This window comes from Sprattus sprattus, assembly GCF_963457725.1.
Source record: "Sprattus sprattus genome assembly, chromosome: 15".
NCBI lineage: Eukaryota > Metazoa > Chordata > Actinopteri > Clupeiformes > Clupeidae > Sprattus > Sprattus sprattus.
Genome location: NC_137913.1, coordinates 25,550,890 through 25,573,360, shown reverse-complemented (window position 1 = coordinate 25,573,360; position 22,471 = coordinate 25,550,890). Strand labels below are relative to the sequence as shown.

General features: G+C 41.3%; 1 protein-coding gene across 1 annotated transcript in view; it reads right to left on the bottom strand.

Annotated features, from left to right (window-relative positions):
• The window catches only part of edil3a (EGF-like repeats and discoidin I-like domains 3a), a 121,360-nt gene that overhangs the window by 36,682 nt on the left and 62,207 nt on the right, over positions 1-22,471 (bottom strand). Inside the window, exon 5 of the mRNA XM_080852362.1 lies at positions 16,215-16,328. Within this exon, the coding sequence (XP_080708488.1) occupies positions 16,215-16,328 (114 nt within the window). The remainder of the gene's footprint in view (positions 1-16,214; positions 16,329-22,471) is intronic.

The following is a 22,471-nucleotide window of genomic DNA, read 5'->3' as shown; positions in this document are numbered from 1 at the left end:
TTTAACTACATTGAATTATACAGAGAGAACAGAAAGACAGTACTGTTTATTTGACTGTACAGGCTCTTGACCAATAATGTCTGTCTCGTGATACTCCATTGCATAATTTTCCATTCATGGTTGTTGAAAGAAGTAGGTCAGTGGCACAAATGTCATTGGGTTGTAAGTGCAGGTTAGGCTTGAGTCATGAAAAAACATGGGCATATCAGTTAGATCATATTTCCTAAAACCTAATTTTATGCTAGGTCCTCTTCCGTGTTCTATTGTATGGGTGCACACTATTGTGGCTGACTCTAAATTATCTTTGCATTGTTCTCTGAAGGGATGTTGTATTGGGAAAAGAACAAAAAGCATTACATTTTTAGATTTATTTTCAAATAGCAAGACAAGAACTTGAAGCAGTGCTGTTACAGTTTTTCTCAATTGCTTACACACATTTAGCGAATCATGGGTAAACTTAATCTAATGCTCACATCTTCTTTGCACAGCAAGAGTCTTCACCGGCGAATGGGTTAACTACTTCTAATTGCTTTCACACAAATGTATTTGATTTTTACCACACTTTTCAAAACAGTTACCACACTTCTCAGAGAAAGACATTAAACCTAAAAGATGTCAACACATAGACACTTAGTAGCAGCCTACTGAAACTGCTCTCTATATTCTAAATATCGTCTTTACTCTCTGTGCACAACTCATCAAGTAGTTCTCAACCTCTAAAAGAGGTCAGTAGACTGAAGTTGATACCAGGTACACACACAAGGACAAGGAAGAGGCTGTAGTAGAGGTACAGTATAGGGGCCCCTGTCAGGGGACGTGGCATTTGTGTATTATGCTCTAATGTAATTAGGGCAACAGTCTTTGATCTTGTAGTCAATCATTTCCTCTCCATGAGAGAGGCTGGCCAGAGGGTTCAGCCAAACCTGAGCCGTCATACTGTGGCATCAATTGTTTGTATGTTCGGCAATGACAATGACACTTTGCTGGCCTTTACAGTTACATGTAATTAACTCTACTGTGTTTCACTGTATTTGCACTCTTGGCAACAACCATTTCTATACATTTGTAAACTGTGTTTCCATAATACAATGTAATATTGTAGTTTCACTAAAGTAATTTACATCATACACGGTAGATTTAGAGTATTGACAGCCTATTGCACTATTTTACAGAATCAACACACTGGCCCACACTGGTGGCAGGGGGAGAATGTTCACTGCAGAACAGATTTGACCTTTTTATTGTATATTGAAACCTGTCAATTTGACTTCTTACCATGTAATGCGGAAAAATTACTGCAATAAATATGTTTTGACCATTCTGCCATTTTGTACACAGTAGAACACATGTAATTCAATGGTGTTGACAGGTCCTTGTCTAGAATATCTTTTATAGTTTTTAGCAATACAAAAACAGAACTACAATATTTAACTGTATACAAATTTGCAGATTTCAAATACTTTCTGACAGTATGTTGTCAGTGGTAAAATAGTCAACTTTGTGAGGGTGTTGCACAAAAGTTGAAGTGATGGTTTCAGAGGTTGATATTGATAGCTGTAGTTTGAATTTTGTTTTGGCTTCAATATACAGTAAAAGGGTCCAATCTGTTCTGCAGGGAACATTCACCCCCTGCCACCAGCAGTGTTGTACCTGAACGCGTTCATTGAACGAAAGTTCATGAACTTGTTCATCATTTTGGTGAACGTGAACTGAAGGTTCTGTATTATTGCCTGATGAACGATACTGTGAACGCGTTCATTCTGGTGTCTGTGAACGGCACGTTCACTCTTTTTAATTTCGTTCAATAAGGTGCCAGATTTCTAGAGACTTCCAGGCGAAAAACACACATTTAACAGTCATTTAACAGTTTCAAATCGCTGCGTGTGCTTTATTTTACTGTCAATGCCTGGCAAGTGTGAGAGCGACAAAGTTGCATAGAGGCCGAAAGCGGTATTGCAGACATATAGAGATTTAGATTTCTTTTTTTTAGCTCGCAACATATTGAAAAAAATAACTGAATTAGTTCATTTTTTGGAGCTGTGAACTTAGTTCAAATTTTTGAATTATGAACTATGAACTGAACTAGTTCATTTTAAAATGTGTGAACTATGAACTGAACTAGTTCATGTAGAAAGTGAACTTTCCCAACACTGGCCACCAGTATGGGCCAGTGTATTGATTCTGTAAAAATAGTGCAAAAGGCTGTAAATACTGTAAATATAAAGTAATCAGAATTCTACCGTATATGTTCCAAATTACTTTAGTAAAACTACAGTACTACAGTGCATTGTGGCAACAATCTTTACAAATGTATAGAAATAGTTGTTGCCAAGAGTGCAAATACAGTGAAACACAGTAGAGTAAATTGACTGTAAAGGCCAGCAAAGTGTCATTCAGTGCGAACACATGTGTCCAGTTTCCGATTGTAGTCCGATTTAAATCGAAGATCCAATTCATGTGTCTCCCCAAATCTAGATTTCCTGTGTCCGACTTGAGTCCGACTGGACTCCGATGTAGACCCCCGGATAAACGATCGGATTACGCTGGAAATCGACTATGCGCGCATGTGTCTCTCGAATCTAGATTTCAACTGGACAACAACAACTTTTGCACGTGCTTGAGATCCTGCCCATAGACATATACATGCATCATATATGTCTATGATATGATAATCGCTGCTAGACGCTCAGTTCTTGTGCTCCCTCTCATTCACGTTAAAATACTGAAACCGAAACTGAAACTTTGAAACTAAAACGCAACTGTTTTGGACAATTCAGTTACAGTTTTTCACTATTGTTAAAAAGTATAAAGCGAAAATTCGGCACAATCTGCACAACCTTCACGTCATGTATCAAACGCTCGCCCCAAGTGGGAAATACTTAAGATTCCCTTATCTACATTAGAGTCCGATTTTCCTTGTGAACACACTGATGTCAATTACACATCACGTTGTTGTCAAAACAGTGTACACAAAGTTCTGTTGTTGCACACAATTTTCAAGTAAAATCTCAAAGCATCAACCTGCAAACCACAAATAGTCAAATCTCTAAACTTTCAGGTCTTTTGACCAATTTGCAGTGAGGACTGCACCATTAAAGTAGCCTGGATACCAGCCCAAACCCCGCCCACAAAAATTTTTGTCAGGGAGATTTGGTCTGGCTCTGGGTTAATTGGGAGAGAGTTTCATCGGTAGGATCAAACCGGACCAATCAAATTGGCAGGGCGGGCTTTATACGTTGATGGACAGATACCAACGCTTGAGTTGAATTAACCGGTAGATTCGAACTCCGACCAAGATGGCCGCGTCTCGGGTGCTTAGTGGGGAATATTTTATGTGAATTAAGCTATCTACACGACTTTTTAATGTCTACATTGACTCGGTTAGTTGTGCATGTGCAACACGAATGTTACAGAGTATTGTTTGCTTTAACTAAAGTTCTCTAGACCATTATTGTTATATCATTGCTAACGTGCACACAAAAAACCCATCGAAATAAACTGTAGCTTGTAGCCTTAATGCTAATTAATTAACGTGAGCAGGCATATCTCAACAGACATTGACAGCGCATTCATTTTGAAAGAGGAACAGAGAAACGCGATTAAGGCATTTGTCATTGAAAAGATGTTTTTGCCGTCCTTCCTAGGGATCAGGTAAAAGTTTAATCTATCAGATGGTAATAGGCTACTACGTTGCTCTGATTGGTTCTAGGTATCCAATTCAGCGAATAGGCATTTTCTTTCCTGGTTCGTTGAAACACGCCCCATAATCACAGCCCAAAGGTCCGGTATCAGACTCATATTCTGACTAGAATCATGAGTATGACATCGTCAGGCTACCATTAAAGTGTCTTGAGCCTCTGTTTTGTTGATAAACTATTGAAAACTTTGAAAAGATCCACAACCAGAGAAGGAGAGGGGTAAGAGTGAGAGGAGGAAGAAGAGGAGGACAAGAAGGAGGAGGAGTAGGAGGTTGAAGAGTAGGAGGACAGAGAGAAGGAAGAGGAGGACAAGGAGGAGGAACAGAATGAGGACAAGGTGAAGAAGGAGGAGGATCAGGAGAAAGAAGAAGGAGAATGGTCATCTCTAATGAGATTTGGGCCGCTGTGGTAGACCATGTTTTCATGGTTTTTCATTAGAACCTTCAGGATGGAGAACAAGTACGAAATCTGTTTGCCTTGTGTACTGTAATACTGCATATCAATATAATATACGTAGTGTGCTCACAGTATTTGTATTTTGCAGGACTGAAAGAGAACCACACTGTGGAGGAAGAAAACACACTTTCAATATTTTTTGAAAGCAAAGTAGCATTTTCCAGGAGATATAAAGGGTTTTGCATTTTCAGTTAGTTGCTTTGGAATTTGTGTTTAGAGTTTTGAGAACGAGGCATGCTTTCAAAAAATGTGTGTAAGCAATTGAGAAAAACTATAAGCATTTTGTATACAATTTTATGTCAATACAATCGGGTGGAACAGGAGACTAAAATTGTAAATATGGTTTGTGAGAACAACGGTATTGCTGTTTTATGTTTGACTATGAAAAATGTAGGCCTACACTGATAAATTTTACAAAAGGAGAAAGGGCTCAATGAGTCATTGTCATTCATATGGTGTGTGTCGATGATTGTGTTTTCAATTTTGCACTTCTGTGTGCTGTAAATGCTTGGTAGTGTGCAGCTAATGCTTAGTTGTGTGTACTAAATGAATGTATGTGTGTGTGTTTTGAAAATATGGCTGTGTGTACCAAATGAAAACACGAGTTCCATTTTGTGAACAGTTAAGAGATTTGATAGCAAAGAGTCATCTTGCAAAGGGAGTGTCAGGTTTAGCATTTTGTGTGTGAGGTTTTCAATTTTCTGTGTGCAGTTTTGAGAAAGACGTTACTGTTTTGAAAAACGGGTTTTAGCAACAGTGAAAAACTGTAACAAATATTTTCATATTACTTTTCCACCACTTGTTAGTCATGTAATCCATTCATATCGATGTGAATCAATCAATACTAATACAACTTTAACTGTGGTGTGTTTTTGTTTCATTTCACAACTTATTTACTATATAATCAACGGTAGCAGATGCCCGCTTGTAAACATTCCACATTTGATTTGAACTGACGCGGCCAAGATCTGGATTTGTCACTGCCATGTGCCGTGAGATAACGCAGTTAACCCCCCATGGAGACCCCATGGAGAGAGAAATTGGGGCTTGGCCGAAATCGGAGTACTGCCATCATGTGCACGCACTGATAGTCTTTGCCGAACGTACGAACAATTGATGCCACAGTATGCACTCAGGTTTGGCTGAACCCTTTGGCCAGCCTCTCTCATGGAGAGAAAATGATTGACTACGTGATCAATCACTGTTACCCGAATTTCATTAGAGCATCTTACACGTGCCACGTGCCCTGACAGGGGCCCCTCTACCTCTACCTCTACCTCTACATCTGCCTATTCCTTGTCCTCATCCTAGTCCTTGACGTGGTTGGTGGCGGTCTCCTTGATCCATGCTTGGTATCAACTTCAATCTATTGACCTCTATTTGAGGTTGAGAACTACTTGATGAGTTGTGCACAGAGGGTTCCCACAGGTAATGACGATATTTAGAATATAGAGAGCAGTTTCAGTAGGCTGCTACTAAGTGTCTGCAATGTGTTGACATGGTTATTCAATTAGGTTTTGTGTCTATCTCTGAGAAGTGAGTTAACTGTTTTGAAAAGTGTGTTTAAAGTCAAACAAATTTGTGTGAAAGCAATAAGAAATAGTTAACTCATTCGCCAGAGGACTTGCTGTGCAAAGAAGATGTGAGCATTTGATTAAGTTTACCCATGATTCGCTAAATGTGAAAAAAATCGAAAACTGTAAATGAAAAAAAAAACATACATTTTCAATTGAGCACAAATTGTAGGTTTTGATGGAAATGTTTGGTTTTGATGGGTGTGTGATACATTTTGAGAAGGTGGTGTCATTCTGCAAACATCATATAGTGTTTAGGTCTTTTCATCTTCTGTTAAGGGCTGTGTGCAAGCTGTTTTGAAAAGTAAAAAAGTGAATGGAAAATGTGCAAAAGCAATCAAGAAAAACTGTAAATTCAGTCATCCAATACCAGATAGCTAATTTTAGAGTGAATCAGCATCAGAGGGTGTTCACAGTCAGTTGCTTTGCTGCATTGTAATGGTTTAGTGAAAAGCCTATTACTCTATTCTATTAGCCTATTATTATTATTATTATAACAAAACATGAATTCAGTATTGAGTATTTATATTTCTCAGTTTTGCCTCACCAAGAATGAATTCAGAAAAGTTATTACGTATTAGTTTTACTTTATATACAGAGGATTCTGGCGATGTGCATTTTATGGTAACTGGTAACTGTTGGTAACTGTTGTTGACGGTGTATTAGTGAATTTAACTCTTTCATCCAGCCTCATGAAATCTTAACAATGTTTATTGCACTTTGCTCATGAAGCTTCCATGAACTATTCATAAGCAAAAGCAGGACCCTATATCTTGACAGAAATAGTCCAAAAATGTCAACAACAAATGTGGATACAATGATATGCTGTAGAATGTTTTTTCTTCCCCTTCCCTTCTCTTCCCAGTATGGGTACAATTTCTGGTTTGTTTACCTGAAGTGTTTCTGTTGTCTCCTAGGCTGCCACTTCCCTTTCATGAGTGTACGTGTGTGTGTGTGTGTGTGTGTGTGTGTGTGTGTGTGTGTGTGTGTGTGTGTGTGTGTGTGTGTGTGTGTGTGTGTGTGTGTGTGTGTGTGTGTGTGTGTGTGTGTGTGTGTGTGTGTGTTTGTGTGTGTGTGTGTGTGAGTGTGTGTTTGTGTGTGTGTACAGAGGTCTGCATTGTCCACGATTAGACAGAAGCCCCTTCTTCCTTTTACAGCTTTCACTTCAGCTGGTTACACTGCACTGCTCCCTAACTACTTGGAACATAATTTTAAGAGTGTTTTGCTCACTGAAGCATTAATAGTGGCTGTGATACCGCTTTGCAGTATATCTTTTTAGGGCTGTGTCAACAGTGTGCTTGCAAAGCCACTGCCTGGGTAAAGAGGACTCCAAAGGTGGACCAAGTTAGATGCACACTGAACCCCAGTAGGTCTGCGGTGGTGCACTCAACATCAAGGTGGCCCATAATAAAGATTACATTTCCTTGTTTCATATAGTACATGACACTAAATAGAGCCCTATGACGGTATGTCATAGACATCCTGATCCTGGGTCAGCATCTGAAGTATGAGGCACATAGGATGTGTTAAAACTTATAACCAACACAAACTCATCCCAAAATAGTGCACTGGTATGTAAATAAGGTGTGATTGTCAGACGAGACTGTCCTTTAGCACTGCGCAAGGAGAGTGATACAGTATGCCATTGAACTCAATAAAACTTTGTAAAGAAGTAAAGCTTTGTTATGCTCAGTACCTGTGCTTTTAGTGTAATCATTTCCTTTTTTTATATTGCTACTCGAGGCAAGCCTATCTCAACTTGGTTTTTTTTTTTTTTTGTCCTGCATAAACTGTCTGCCCTAGTTTCCTGTCCCTAGACTGTTGCGGGTACATGTGTTTTGTATGGTCATTGTAATTGTTATTTCTTTCCGGATGCTCAGCAAGGTAACTTGCCCTACTTGAAATGGAACAGGGCTTACTTCATGCATACTTCATTACCCAGTCTAACAATAAGATTGCCCCTGAGGATAATATCAGCACAGCTGTATTATACAGACAGAATATAATCACAGCTGTGCTGATATTCACAATAACGACACAACCTTAGGGGGTATTAATAAATGATGATTGTTAAAATGGTAATGACAATGATACTTTTTATTATTTTCCTTTTGTTTCTGCTGACTGTCCTCAAAATCAGTCATGCTAGGATACTTGTGTTCCCATACATTGACTTACAATGCAAGGACAAAGACAGAGGAAGTCGAATTTTGCAGTGCAGCTATAACCCATATCAGCACTCATGGAGTGCCTACAGTAGGTTCCAATGGAAATGCACGACTGGGAGAAACTCTTCCGCAACCACAAATTCAGCATTTCTGCCGTGCCAGCAAGTTCATCTCCATCACAAACAGCGCCATGTTCAAAAGGGCCATGTTGAGTGACAAGAACAGACCAGCAGGAGGCATGACTTATTTCAAAGAACCGTGCAGGCAACACTGAATGCATGAACTCCCTGTTCTCCTGAGAGCCAGTGATACTTTTACTTAAGCTGTCAAACCGCTGGAAGTGTGAAAGTAGCTTGACTCTGTGTGCCCTGTCACACATGGTATTTTGTCTTCTCACTCACTATAACTGTTTGCCCACTGCAAGGGCATCTCAACACTGAACACTTGCTGAGCTGTCACTTGGTGACCTTGAACCCCTTTGACGATGAGACAGAGCTTCAGACAAAATATTACTAAGGGACTGCTTGGTTAAAACGGAATAAAGCGCAACACAGCAATAAAGGGAGGGATAAATATTCATAAAAACATCATTGTCACTGAATATGACATTAGACCCACAGGCAGTTTGCTATATGCCCCAACTATAAGGGTCCTATAGAGAATGGGGACATTTGTATAAAACCTAATCACAAACCTGTCACACAAGCACCTATATATGTTGATGGCTTCCTTTCAATATTTCTCAATTTTTCCGTGTTCTCCATCTGCCAGGCCATATACATTTATGGGAGCTTTCCATTCCTGGTGAACTTTTTCTGCCCCATATCCATTCTCATTTTCTGCAAATAATGAAATTGTCTTGTGTAGGCTGAGAAGTCAAATAACAGTATTCATTAGGTTATTTTTTTCTCTTGCCTTTTTCACAACAGAAAATTGTTTTCCAAAGGTGGGTGGGGGTGGGGAGGCTTTGCAATTGGTTTACTGATGGATACGACATTGTGTTGAGATACGACTTCAATTCCGTTTGAGGCATGACATTTCCTGCTCTTTTCCCGTTACAGGACCATGAATGCTAACCGCTACTGAAGGTGGGCTTTTGAAGAGCAGGGTGAAGGAGGTGTTTCAATTTCACAGTGGTTCTATTTGGAGAACCAAAAAACACACACACACACACACACACACTTGCACATCCCTGTTTTATCCCTCAATCAAAAAGCAGTTTCAGGGGAATAAAAGAGAATCACATCACAGGATAAACTTATAACACCTATATGCATGACAAACTCTGAGACAGATGTATCTGCCTGAAAAAATCCTTGCCTCCCCGTTTCGTCTGTTTTTATTTTCAGTGTGTTCAATCATCACTACAAAGTGCACAGCTTGTACGAAACCTCTTATCAGTTTTTATATTGCAACTTTATTGGTGTATGATCAATCGAGACATCTCCATCTAATTATAGTATTATTCCAACACTGATCAAACTAACTTAGCAAAAAAAGGGTTGGCTGCATTCTAAATATATCCACTAGTATTGCACTAAGCCGTGATCGAGATGTTATTCTGTGTCTGTTTGTATTATTGTAATGCAGGCTTCATTTAATTGTAAAATGATGGATGGAAGCTGGGAATTTTGCCCCTAGCGCAGAATGAAATTAGCAATAGCACATTTGTATTCTCTGTTGACATCACATTTAAAAATGAATTGTCCATAAAACATTATGGTTGTTACTGGGTAGACTATTAAATACAAAAAGTCAAGGGTACAGACAAACATCTATCAATCTATCCCACGCTCAAACATACTCTGACACACGTAGCACATACTCTACAACACATAATGCCACCCACAAAAACATAAACGTGTGCAAGCCCACACACAAACACACACACGCACACACACACACACACACACACACACACACACTCTCCTTCTCTCTCCCTCTCTCTCTCTCTCACTCTCTCACACACTCACACACACACAATCTCTCTCTCTTTCTCTCTCCATCTCTCTCTCTCACACACACAAACACACACACACACACACACACACACACACACACACACATACACACTCTCTTTTTTGTCTTCTCTCTCTCTCTCTTACACACACACACACACACACACACACACACACACACACACACACACACTCTCGCTCTCTCTCTCTCACTCACACACACACACACATACACACATACGTACACGTACACATACACATACAACCACACCCACACCCACGCACACACACTTTATTAAGTTGATACCTCAGTTATTACCAAGTGAAAAAGATATCTCAGCAGTTCAAACACCACATAATCTCCTGCTGAATGCTCATCAACCACTACATCTCCTATCACACACTCACACACACACACACACATACACACACACACACACACACACACACACACACACACACACACACACACAAACACACACACACACACACACACACACACACACACACACACACACACACACACACACACAACACACACACACACACACACACACACACACACACACACACAGACACACATACAACCACACACACACATTCTCCTTCCGAGCGACTCATCTCACTCCCCCACCCCTCCTCCTCCCCCCGTCCGCTCCCTTCACGGCACTCAGCTTCTGCCTGGTCCTGATGACCCTCCTGCTCTAATGAGCCGCCTGCCAGCCGGCCACTGTGCCAGCTGTGCTTGGGCGCTCCGGGGCCGCCGACACACCGACCCCATGCCCATACATCAGCCCGCTGACAGCTGCCATCACTAACGCCACTGCGCTGCCGCATCGCCCAGCCTGGCCTGACGGCCGCATCGCTATGTGAGCCCGGCCTACCTATGGGCTCGAGTCCTGCGGCCGGTACGATAAGCTTGAGCTGCACTAACGGGTAGAGGGTGCGGGGGGGGGCTGGGGGTTGGGGAAGGGGTGGAAGATGAAAACATTCTGCGGAGTGAAACCAAAAGAGAAAGAGATGTTTTTTTTCTCAGTTTTTTGGGGTATGTGTTGTTGTATATGTGCATGTGGGCTGGTGTGTGTTGCTGTGTGTTGCATGTGCGTGTGTGTTTGATGCAAACATTGTGTGTGTGTGTGTGGATGTATCTGTTGTGTTGAGTTTATGGAATTGAGATTGTGTCTGTGGGCATGAGAGATTGGGTGTGCATGTGTTTAGTGAAGACAGTGAACAGTCTGCGTGTGGGCGTCCATGTACGTGTGTGGCGTGCCCATGCATGAGTTAATATACCTGTTTTATTGGTATGGTAATCTTGTGTGGGTGTCACCAAAGAGAAGGCACCACAATATGTGATTTGAATGTTCTATACTAACATATCATTTAGGTATGTGTTCCCTTTTTTTCTCTGTGTACTTAGCATAAACTCATGGTTGATAACAAAAATAAGCTTCCATATAAAAGCATAAAGGATGCCATAAACACGCTTCAGTGCTTTCTCTGGTGTATTCAGGCTCTGGGCTCTGTGAAAAGATACATTGCACCGAACTGAATAGAGGCTATTAACTCCAACAAAACCATCATTGTGTTGGGAAGCGATCAATAACAATTGGTTATCAAATGTCTTGTCCAAGGTAAGACTGACGGCATCGGCGGAAGAAAATACTGAAATAAAATACACGATGCGACTGAGATCGGATATTACTGTCGCATCTACAACACCTCTGATTACTGGATGCAAGGGCAGTATCCAAGTTCACATCGGTCCTGAGAGAAGCACTTTTAATAGCTGTGAAAGTCATTAGGTTCTTTGCGCGTTCTGTGGCCAGTGGAAGAGAAAGAATATATATTAAAAAATAAATGTAAACTCCTCCCTCCTCTAAAAAAAGCTCTTTTTTTATCCTTTGTCCTCGTCTGCTCCCTGCGTCTCTCAGCAGAAGGCCTTCAGTATTCTCTGGGAGGCTCTGCAGCTCCAGCCACGTGATCCGTCTTCTCTTCTCTCCTCTCCAGCCTACTCCATTCATCTCTCCCTCTCTCTCTCTCCCTCTCAATCTCCCTTTCCCCTCTCTTCATCTCTCACTCTGTCTTTCCTATTCTCTCTCTCTCACTCACTGTCTCATCTCTCATTCTCTCTCTCCCACCCACCTCCTCTCTCTCTGTCATTTTCTTACTCTCTCTCCGTCTCTGACACTCTATCCCTTTCTCTCATTCTTTCCCTCTCTCACACACATACACATACACACACTCTCTCAGAAACACACCCATGCACCCACACACACACACACACACTCACACACACACACACACACTGACACACACACACACACTGACACACACACACACACACACACACACACACACACACACACACACACACACACACACTCCCTCTCACAAACACACACACATAAACACCATTGGACTGCCATTGTTTTCAGTCAGTGGGGATCCGCCGAAAATAAACTGATTAAAAAAGCTTCAGGCCCTTCACTTTGTAGTGCCCTCATGGTGCAGGATAGCTAAACTCCAACACTTCTTACTTGTGTTTATATGGGTTTGTTGTCATTTTTGGAAGTCGGTTGGCACTTGTAACTGAACTAGTAGAGGAAACATCAAGGTCATGAGTTTAACCTCCAGGGGAAACACATAGTGATAGATAGGTTTGTGCTTGTACTCATCCTACATAGAAATTAGCATACAAAAAATATCTAGTGCATGTTGACATGGCATCATAGGATTTTGGCCTCCTAGAACATGGCACATTGTTGGGGAGAGAATCGTTTATTAAACATCTGATGCACCTTGCACTAGTGAGGGATTATAAGCACTGAGACTCTCACATCATCAAACGTTATGCGGCACAGATGCAAAAATTCCAAGGAAATATGGTTAATTACCCTGTCACTTTCCACCAGAGAGAGACTACTCAATTTAGAAAATGGAAAAACAAAGCAATTCTCACACTCGGGGCTCCAGCAAACATGCAAACACCCAGACAATATGTTTATGTCAGTCTCACATCAGGATTGATGTGTTGGCAGACTCTAAATGTCAAGGCAAATTGTAGTGACATTTCTCTCTGTGCAAAAGGTTGCTATCTAGACTACACAGCCTTCAATTAATCCCGCTAGCAACCCATAGTGTGACAGCTGCCTGGCCATGTTTGGGAGCTTTGTTCACATAGGGTTCACCACTGATTGATTAACTAAGTCAAAAGGTGCAGCCTTGGAAATTAATCCATGATTGTATATTAGTGAAGGTTCATACTGTCAAATGCAAAATATATCTATTGTTTTATCTGTGACTGTGACACTGTTCAACACCGTAGATAAGCTCTACTATGCAGCTATAAAGAACAATAAATGACTAACACAGGGACTGCTTTCATGGCTTCCGCATTAAATGAAATAGCAGCAACCATTCATTTTGTAATATGAAACTGGCCTTCCGTTTCCATCCACCCCACGTGTTCCCAAGCTTTATCTCCTGCTTGTGTGTCTGCACCTGTCCAAATCCAGTAGGTCTAAATTGTGACAGTGCCCTTTTCCCGACGAAGCTTTTGTCAATGCTGCGATACCTTCTTGTGCTACTGTCTCTCCCTAGATGCTAGTGAATTCAAGTGATTTTTCTAGTCACAGATTTATTTTTGTTGTTGCTGTTGCTGTTGCTGACCACATGCCAAGGTAATCCTCAATGGTATTCTAATTGAATAATTATACGCAGTGCATTCACTGTGACCCCCTCACTTGAAGGGCAACCACAACAACAACATGTAATCGTTCAAATACTGACTCGTACAGTCAGATGTCCAGACCCTCCGACTCCTTTGTTTCTCTCTCTCTCTCTCTCTCTCTCTCTCTCTCTCTCTCTCTCTCTCTCTCTCTCTCTCTCTAACACAACAACATGTAATCGTTCAAATACTGACTCGTACAGTCAGATGTCCAGACCCTCTGACTCCTTTGTTTCTCTCTCTCTCTCTCTCTCTCTCTCTCTCTCTCACACACACACTCTATTTCTCTCTCTCTCTCTCTCTGTCTCTCTGTATGCATGTTTACACAGTGTTGGTTATCTGGTACAGTTACATCACTCCACATCTATGCAACTGGCAGTACCCTTACAAAGAGTTTCTAGGCAACATTTGTATATCTGCAGGCCAAGCTTTCCTTTGCTAGACACACTCAAAAAAGGTGCAGGATGGTTTCCATTTTCTGGCACTGAAATGTAGATATATGTATACATTGTTCATGTTCCTTTTCAGGGCTTCTTTAGTGTTTGAAGTGATAAATAACTGCAACTTTCAGAGCTATGGTCCAACTACTACAGCCGCGGAAAAAATTAAGAGACCACTTTTAAAAAATTATCAGTCTTTCTAGTATTTATTGGTATGTGTTTGAGTATAATTAACACTTTTGTTGTATTCTATAAACTACTGACAACATTTCTACTGAATTTCAAATAAAAATACTGTAATTTAGAGCATTATTTGCAGAAAAATGACAATTGGTCAAAATAACAAAAAAGATGCGGTGTTTCCAGATATTGATTTCTGATATCTTCCTTAGTTAAAGCATTAGTATTGTGTAGTTTAAGAATAAATATGAACTTGTTTTCTTTGCATTATTCGAGATCTGAAAACATTCCATTCATTTTGCTATTTTGACCAATTGTCATTTTTCTGCAAATAAATACTCTAAATGACAATATTTTTATTTGAAATTTGGTAGGAATGTTGTCAGTAATTTATAGAATAAAACTAAAATGTTAACTTTACTTTAACTCATACCAATAAATAGTAAAACCAGAGAAACTGATAATTTTGAAGTGGTCTCTTAATTTTTTCTGCGGCTGTATGTTAATGATTTATCCAGGCCCTTGGTGATATATGCCTTATGAGTGTTACAGGCATGGCACACACGTAGCCTCTGTGAGCAGGAGCTGATACCACAGCATTAAATCAATTTGGCTACATGTTAGGGAGGGAAGGGGGGAGGGGGGGGTAGAATAACATGCATACTGCACACACTATCAAAAATATAATAGCAAAAATGGAATTTAGCCCTTTCCTGCATGGTGTCCACATGCATGGACAGTTAATTAAACTTCATTTTGTTTCTTATTATCATAGTAATATTCTCCAAACCACATAGGGGCAGTGACAGTAGACTCAGAGCAGTATAATAACAATATGTATAATCTTGTATTTGGAATGTTAACTGTGTAATGACATCATTAAGTCAAGATGGCTGACGGTCCTGAACATGTTTTGAATACTCAGGCATATCTGTCAAAAACTTCTACCCAAGAAGGCCAAATCAGTCTCAAAAAAATATTAGCATGTAGGGGAAAGTGTGTTGAACAAATCTGTGTTAAAAAAAATGAAATTTGATGTAAAATATAGTTTGTACACCCTAAAACCAACTGTCCACGTATGTGGACGTCATGCATCAGAGGTATCGGATGACATCCACGTATGTGGACACATAGAGGAATCGAATGATATTAAATATAATTATATAACCTGCTATTTTTTTTATTTTTTGTTCAAATGAAAGAAACAATCATATATCAAACATATTAACAAAAATATTGACAAAATTCCATGAAAATAATGATTTTCAACCTTGGGTATTTATTTGTTACCATCCCTTTGTTGCATGGTGTCCATGTATGTGGACAGTAAAATCTATTCTTAATAAAACCATATTTTTTAAAAATTCAAAATTAATTTCAAGTTTAGGTTCATTTTGAGTAAGAAAATCAATCCAAAAAAATCTAGACCATTTTTTTCATAATTCATGCATGAAAGGGAATTTAGACTGCAAAATGTCTGGTGTGAACATGTCCATATTTCAGAACCAGTATTATAAAATAAATATAATTATAAAAATCTATCTTATCATAATTTTCTATGAGTTGCTTATTTTCTTTAGAATTTTTTTTGTATAAATCAAATATTCATAAACATGATTCATAGTCTTCTATGATCTTTTGTAGTTCCCTCCATGACAGAAGATATTATGTAACAAAATGTGATAGGAATACCAATATCTATTATGGAGCACTGCTTGTTCAAGCCCATTGAGAAAACTCTATTGGCCTATGCTTATGCCTCTCTTCAGATACCTTTCAAGGGCCATGGAATTCCCAAAGCAATTTACACAATGCACAGCCACCGAGACAGGAAACTATGCAGATACAGTAGATAGCCACACATATAGCCAAACAAAAAGATTGTGTTCTCTCAATCATGCAACCGGTGATGTAAAAAAAAAAGAGAAGGGAGTGTGATGCTCTGACAAATCTTGAGAGAACAGACAAACAGTTTTGGCTAGAGACAGGAGAGCGGAGAATTAGCACACTTACTGTATTGGCAGTTCCTTCCCATATACTCCCCTGGGCATTCACAGGAGTAGTTGGCAACCAGATCGGTGCAGATGCCCCCATTTTTGCATGGGTTCCTTTCGCATTCATTAACATCTGTAAGACAAAAGAGAGAGAGAGAGAGAGAGAGAGAGAGAGAGAGAGAGGGAGGAAGGGAGAAATAGAGAGAGAGTGAGGGAGAAAGAGAAAGGTGGGGGGGAGAAAAAAAGGAGGGGAAAAAACAGAGTCATTTTCTTTGAAGCAGACACTAAGGCAATTAGCAAGGCTTTCTCTCTCATTTGGATGCACTGAGAGAGGGTATTTATTGAATTTGCGCTGTTTGTTATTTAATATTGCCATCCCCCAGATGCACTCATTCAGGTGCTGTGGATAAACACTGCAGTGCTAATAAATCAAATAGGATCTGATCAAATTACCTGCAGCAGGTGACTTGCCTATTGATGAAAATGGCCATGTGTCTGTTTAATGAGAATGCCCTGTGCTCAGTTAGTTATGCAAATAGAGCAATGATTAAGGGCAACAAATCCATACTGTGGTGTGTAATGGCATGGGCAATTGGAGCTTTCCATCATAATGCTTTGAAGTTCTGCCATGGTATATTGACCATAACCAAACGTTTAAGAGTCCATTGTTATTGTAATATTCCATAGGGTTCCACTGTTATCTAGTCTCAGCTGTTGTGTTTATCTTAGAATTACAATTGAACTAATATCGTAATGTTCATCTTGGCAACCACCGACATTAATAGGAAGAAACATTGTACGGTTTCTGGTAAATCAATAAATCATGGATACATCGTGTGCTGCCAGTTGTGATAAGGCACTCTGCTTCCTGCCTTCAATGTCTATTTGTGTGATATGCCATTGATATACCATGTTTTTTCATCTATTGACACAATGCAAAGGGAACTGTTCGCTCTGTTTCTGCTATGCGTTAACTTCACAAATACATAAGGAAAAAAAAGGAAAGGATCCATTTGGGAATATGCACAGGCCTAACTATTTGGCACCACAAATAGAAATTCCTTTTTCTTACTCTCTAAAGTATGCTCTCTGCCTATCTGCATGCCTCCTACACACCAGGATAAAACCAGCACTCACACATCCACTGCTATCACCTGAGGTCTGAGGTGGATTCATTAGAATACTGATTCCAATCCAAGTCTACAGACTGTACAGTCAATGTGACCAGTAAGCACTGACCCCTATGCAGCGCAACATGCAATACCATGTACAAAAACATCCGCAATTTTTCTCTAATGTACAGTGAGTCCGTCTCATGGTCTCCCAGGAATAAGCAAAGGCCCGTTCAGACATGTAAATATTATTATGCCGGTATTATGTCTTTCTAAGGCCCTCACACCAGGCAATGGATGAGCATTTAAATGAGCATCTTCCTGTTTTCTTCGCTGAGGGGGATTAAGAGAGACAAGTAAGAATAGAAATAGAGGAATCATCTGCTGAGCTCGGGGGTTGAGCCCCCTTCCAATGCCTCAGCTTTCAAATGGCTAGGAAAAGAAAAAAGGAAAAGAAAAAAAGAAGAAGAAGAAGAAGAAGAAGAGGGTGAAAAAAGGGAGTTGGCGTCACCTGCCAGCAAAAGTGAGGAGGACGTGGGGCTTATGCTGGGGAGACAGACACAAAAGGCGGCGTATTGGTATTCTCTTCACAGAACCCACCGCAGCTCTCTCTGTCTTTCTCTTTCTATGTCTCCCAAGCCCTGGCACATAAATTAGTCGGATCAAAAGCACACCTCAGGGTGTATCCCCTCTTTGATTGGCCGTTGGGGAAGTGACAGCATCCCGCGCTGGATGGAAACCAGACAAGCTCATCAGGCAGACCAGGTCTGGCTGCCACTACTGAGGAGTGGAAACTGCGAGCAGGGCGATGCTGAAGTGCCTCAACATCCCCCCTGATGCTCACTGACAATATATGTGTCTGTAAGATAATATATATCTTCGCAGGGCCTTTAGTGCTGGAGGAACTGAAAGAATGAACTGTGATATATGATGAGACTAGCAAAGCAACTTTCTTTGATGAAACCTTAAACCTTTGTATTACAGGAATAAAATCCAAGCGTCCAGGCATTAGAGTCAGACACTGCTGAAACAAGTACACGTAAGACATTACTACACACTGGAATAAGCCAAGAATGCATCGAGGCAGATGTGTAAATAATGTAAAACACTAAATTCAATATATTAGAGCAATGCTTCTGCAACATCCATTCGAGCAAGTTAATGATGTGGCTCTCAAATGACTTTGCCTATTTGACATGGAGAAAGGAGTTCCATCTGAGTCCACGTAAAAGAGTGAGACACATCTGATAATGAGGAGTGAGAGGACTGTGATGAGGAGTAATGACTAGACCTTATTATCGCCAGGGTTTGCAGAACAGTCTGGGAAAGACAAACTGTTCACATACAGCAAAGACATACATTGCCATAGCAACCTGGTGAGCGCCATGGTTTGAAACTGCCACCAAGGTCAAACAAAACTATTGCAACCGGCTAAGATGAATTTCATTTATATATACTGTCAAGTGCTGGCAATGGTGTAAACAGTATACTGAATGGACTGCATAACTTAACTGAAAGCTCTTTTACTTTGAATACGGGTCCACAAAGATAACTAATTTTCCATTAGGTGCTATTGAAATGCAGTATGTGAAAAGAGATGTGCTTGACGTGGGGTGACTTTATAAATCAAATCCATCAAATAAAATACAGATCATATGCATTAGGATTGACATAAGGATAAAAAAAATACTAATAACACTTAGAAATCAAAGCTTTCAAAAGAAGCAAAGCATTTTAACAGCATTCACAGCGACAACCGAAAAGAACAATAACACCCACTTCCGATCCCAAAGACTCAAAAGAAATCTGGAAATGAATTGAATTAATTTACTTTGTTCACTGCCATACCACCTCGCTCTCGTCTATTGGACAAGCTTCCATTTATGAATTACTCTGATTCAGGATTCCCAAGCTAAAATTACAGACCTCTGGCCCTGTCATTTCACACCACATTTTGTTCTACAGGGTCCTGGTATAAAGCAGACCCCGGCCCTCGTTAACATGGAAATGGGATTGGTTTCCCACACGTACGGTCAGCACGCTCTGTCCTCATGTTTATTTCACCGACACATTTTCCGTGGGTCAGCGGACAGTAGCTCTCTGCTTTCATACTGACTGAATTCTCAGTAGACTGTGCCACAGAATACAACTATCTAACATTCAGTTCCTTTCTGTGAACTGTGATTATGTAATCGCTTCTGACCAATTCGCATTTCCATTATATTACATTTATATCCCCTCTGTGTATATGGTATATATGTTTTTCACCTGTCCAACTGGTTGTGTACCTCTGATGCTTTTAAAAAAAAAGCCATCATTCTGTGTCTAATTTGGTGACATTCAAACCCACGTGAAGTGCCAACGAGGTGATTTTTTACACCTGCACAACGGGGTGATTTTTAACACCTTCACATTCTCAGAGAGTGCTGCACCCCACTGCTTGACATAATCAAGTTTAATTGTGAGTCTCCACGGACGGCATAACTCAAACACCAGAGCTAAGAGGAGACCATGTCCCCTACCTGCAAATACATTATTAGAGGCAAAGAGAACAAACAAGCCCTCCACTGTGGAAAACCATCTTGATAGCGGGAGAGAGTCACAATCAAGAGGGATTATGCTGTAATTACTTCAAGTAAGACAGGCCTAACAAACTAATGAGGAACTATTAACCTGCCAAACATTGACTTTGGAGTGCATTATCAACTGACAAGAGGGCGAGTCGTTGTTAAGTTATTAGCATACTGAAGACTTTGGAATGGCTCAAAACGTCCTCATGATGTTCCATTGCCTCTTATCAATTGCCAAACCGATAATTAGCCCACATTAAACAGGAAGCTCTCCAAACACTGATGCGACATGTCTCTCATCTCCCAAATCATTCCTTTGAATCATAATACAAGGATAATTCCCCCCAAGTGTCAGGCTGCTACAGCTGTGGAAGTCAATACACCTGTCATACTCAGATATCATTTAAGTCAACACTCTGCCATGCAAGGCTGAGGAGTGAAAGCCCTAAAAAGCGATTGCCTCTGCCTGTCAGTCAGTTCTGAATCATAATATCTCCATTGTGCAAAGCACATTGCATGCTGCCAATCTGTTTGTGATGCTTGTTTTGAGGGGTTGAGGAGTTTTTTTTTTTTTTTTTGAATGCCTGTCTCTGTGAGGACTTCTGTGCGCATTCAAATCAGCAGAACACATTTACTGCTGTGCTTAATGTGGTGAAAATGGCAGTGTGTTGGGCCTGGGCCTCGCTCTGATTGGACGCGTGCGGCAGCTTTGTCCAGGCTTGACTGGAGCGCCATTTCAGAATTCAACAAAGACAGCACAGGCAAGCAGTGAGCCAGCAACTCAGTTTGTGCCGATAAATACAGCCTGGTAAATGCTTGAGAGAGAAAAAGGAGAGAAAGAGAGCAAGCATTCTTTTTTTATTTATCCCAAGTGTGTGTGTGTGTGGGGGGGGGGGGGGGGGGGGGGGAGAGGTTGTATGTGAGTTTGTATGTTGGGCGGGTGTGCATGCGTATTTGTACAGCCTGTGTGTGCATGTGCGTATTTGTGATTGTGTGTGTGTCTGTTTAATTGAGAGAGAGAGAGCGAGGCTTGCCCCGTGTGTGAGTGACACAGTGAGAGCCAGAAGACAGAGAGGAGTGGAGGATTACCTCCGGGGAGCACAGCTAATCCACACAGTCTGAGAGCCAGAGATGCATCCCGCCTCAAGGTCAGGTAAACAAACCTGACACCCCCTGACATCTCAAGGTATGTCCAGCAGCACACAAGCCTGAAGAGCAAGCCCCAGTCAACAGCACGTCAAATCATGTCCCCGAAGTAACATCCAACCGCCATCAATCACAGAATAATGTTAAGAATTCATGTGATGAACAGAATGAGAAAGCAGTTGGGGTGAAAGGCTAATACTCTATACTTGGTCATGGAGTTTAAAAAAATATGCAAAAACCTGGATTTAAACATGTGAACATGCTTTGCATTTCGTGCCTGTTTAATTCACCTCACACAGGCCACAGCAGGTGCATATTTAAATGGAGAGAGTACTGGGCATCTCACGAGCTCCAACAGTAATGGCACATTCTGTTTCACATTCGCTGTCTCACAGTCAGGAGTCTCCATCAATTTCCTCCACGGTTGTGAGAGATAACCTTAATTGTTTCAATGCTTTGATACCGTTAATCAGTTTAGCCACTGAGGAGAAGGGAAGTGGCGGTCTACGCTAAGCCCCGCTCCTTATGTCGTGTGTGTGACTGATGAAGTGCTCGTGTGGAAGGCAGACAGCAGTGGCTTAACCTGATTTGGTGTTCAGAGCACATAAGACAATTTCCATGCCTTCTGCAGCCTCCAGAAAAGAGAAAGAGGGGGTGAGGGTGGGGAGTGAGTAAGTGGGGATGGGGGTGGGGGTGGGGGAGTGGTCGGTGGATGTGTGTGTTTCAGGGAGAAGCAGGTGAGGGTGGGATGGATCTGGTGTGGATTCAGCAGATCCCTTCACCAGATCAGGCCCGGAGCTGTACCACAGTCAGCCGCTGTGTGTGAGTCTCAACATTCCCTCCTGTGACTGTGGGCATGCTAAAAATAAAGCCTGTGAAATTTCGCTCAATTCTTTCTCGTTCCTCTTGCAACAGCCCCAGTGGCAGCAGCAGCAGCAACAGCAGCACCAGTTAAAGCAACGAGCTGCACCACCGGCATAACTGGAGAATTTTCGACATCCTGTTGCAGGTGTCTACATCCTTTGTCTTTTACTTGCCAAAGCTCACCCACTGCCCTCTCAACAGCCCTTCGCTCTATACTTAGACTCTAGCCTTTCATTATTGGACCTCGCTTCATCCCCATCCCCACACCAACACTCCCTCCTTCCACTCCTCCTGTTTTTGACAAAGTGAGACTCTGTTGGGCAGTAATGAGAATGATGGGAGCTGCCTCGGGGCAGGAAGGCACCTGTGGAGAGCACTAAATTGACCACAGTTCACCCTGGGACAGCGGAAGGAGGCGTGAGGTTCTGGCGGCGGGGAGGACGGTACCCTTTTTTGCTTGGCACTGCTTTGCCCCCATCGTGACAGCACCTGTTCAGGTCCGGACCCAACCGTATCAGCTCTCTGGCGTGTGCACAATGCAGTCGCTACCTCAAGCAGCACAGTGGCCACTCTGGGGACGCTAA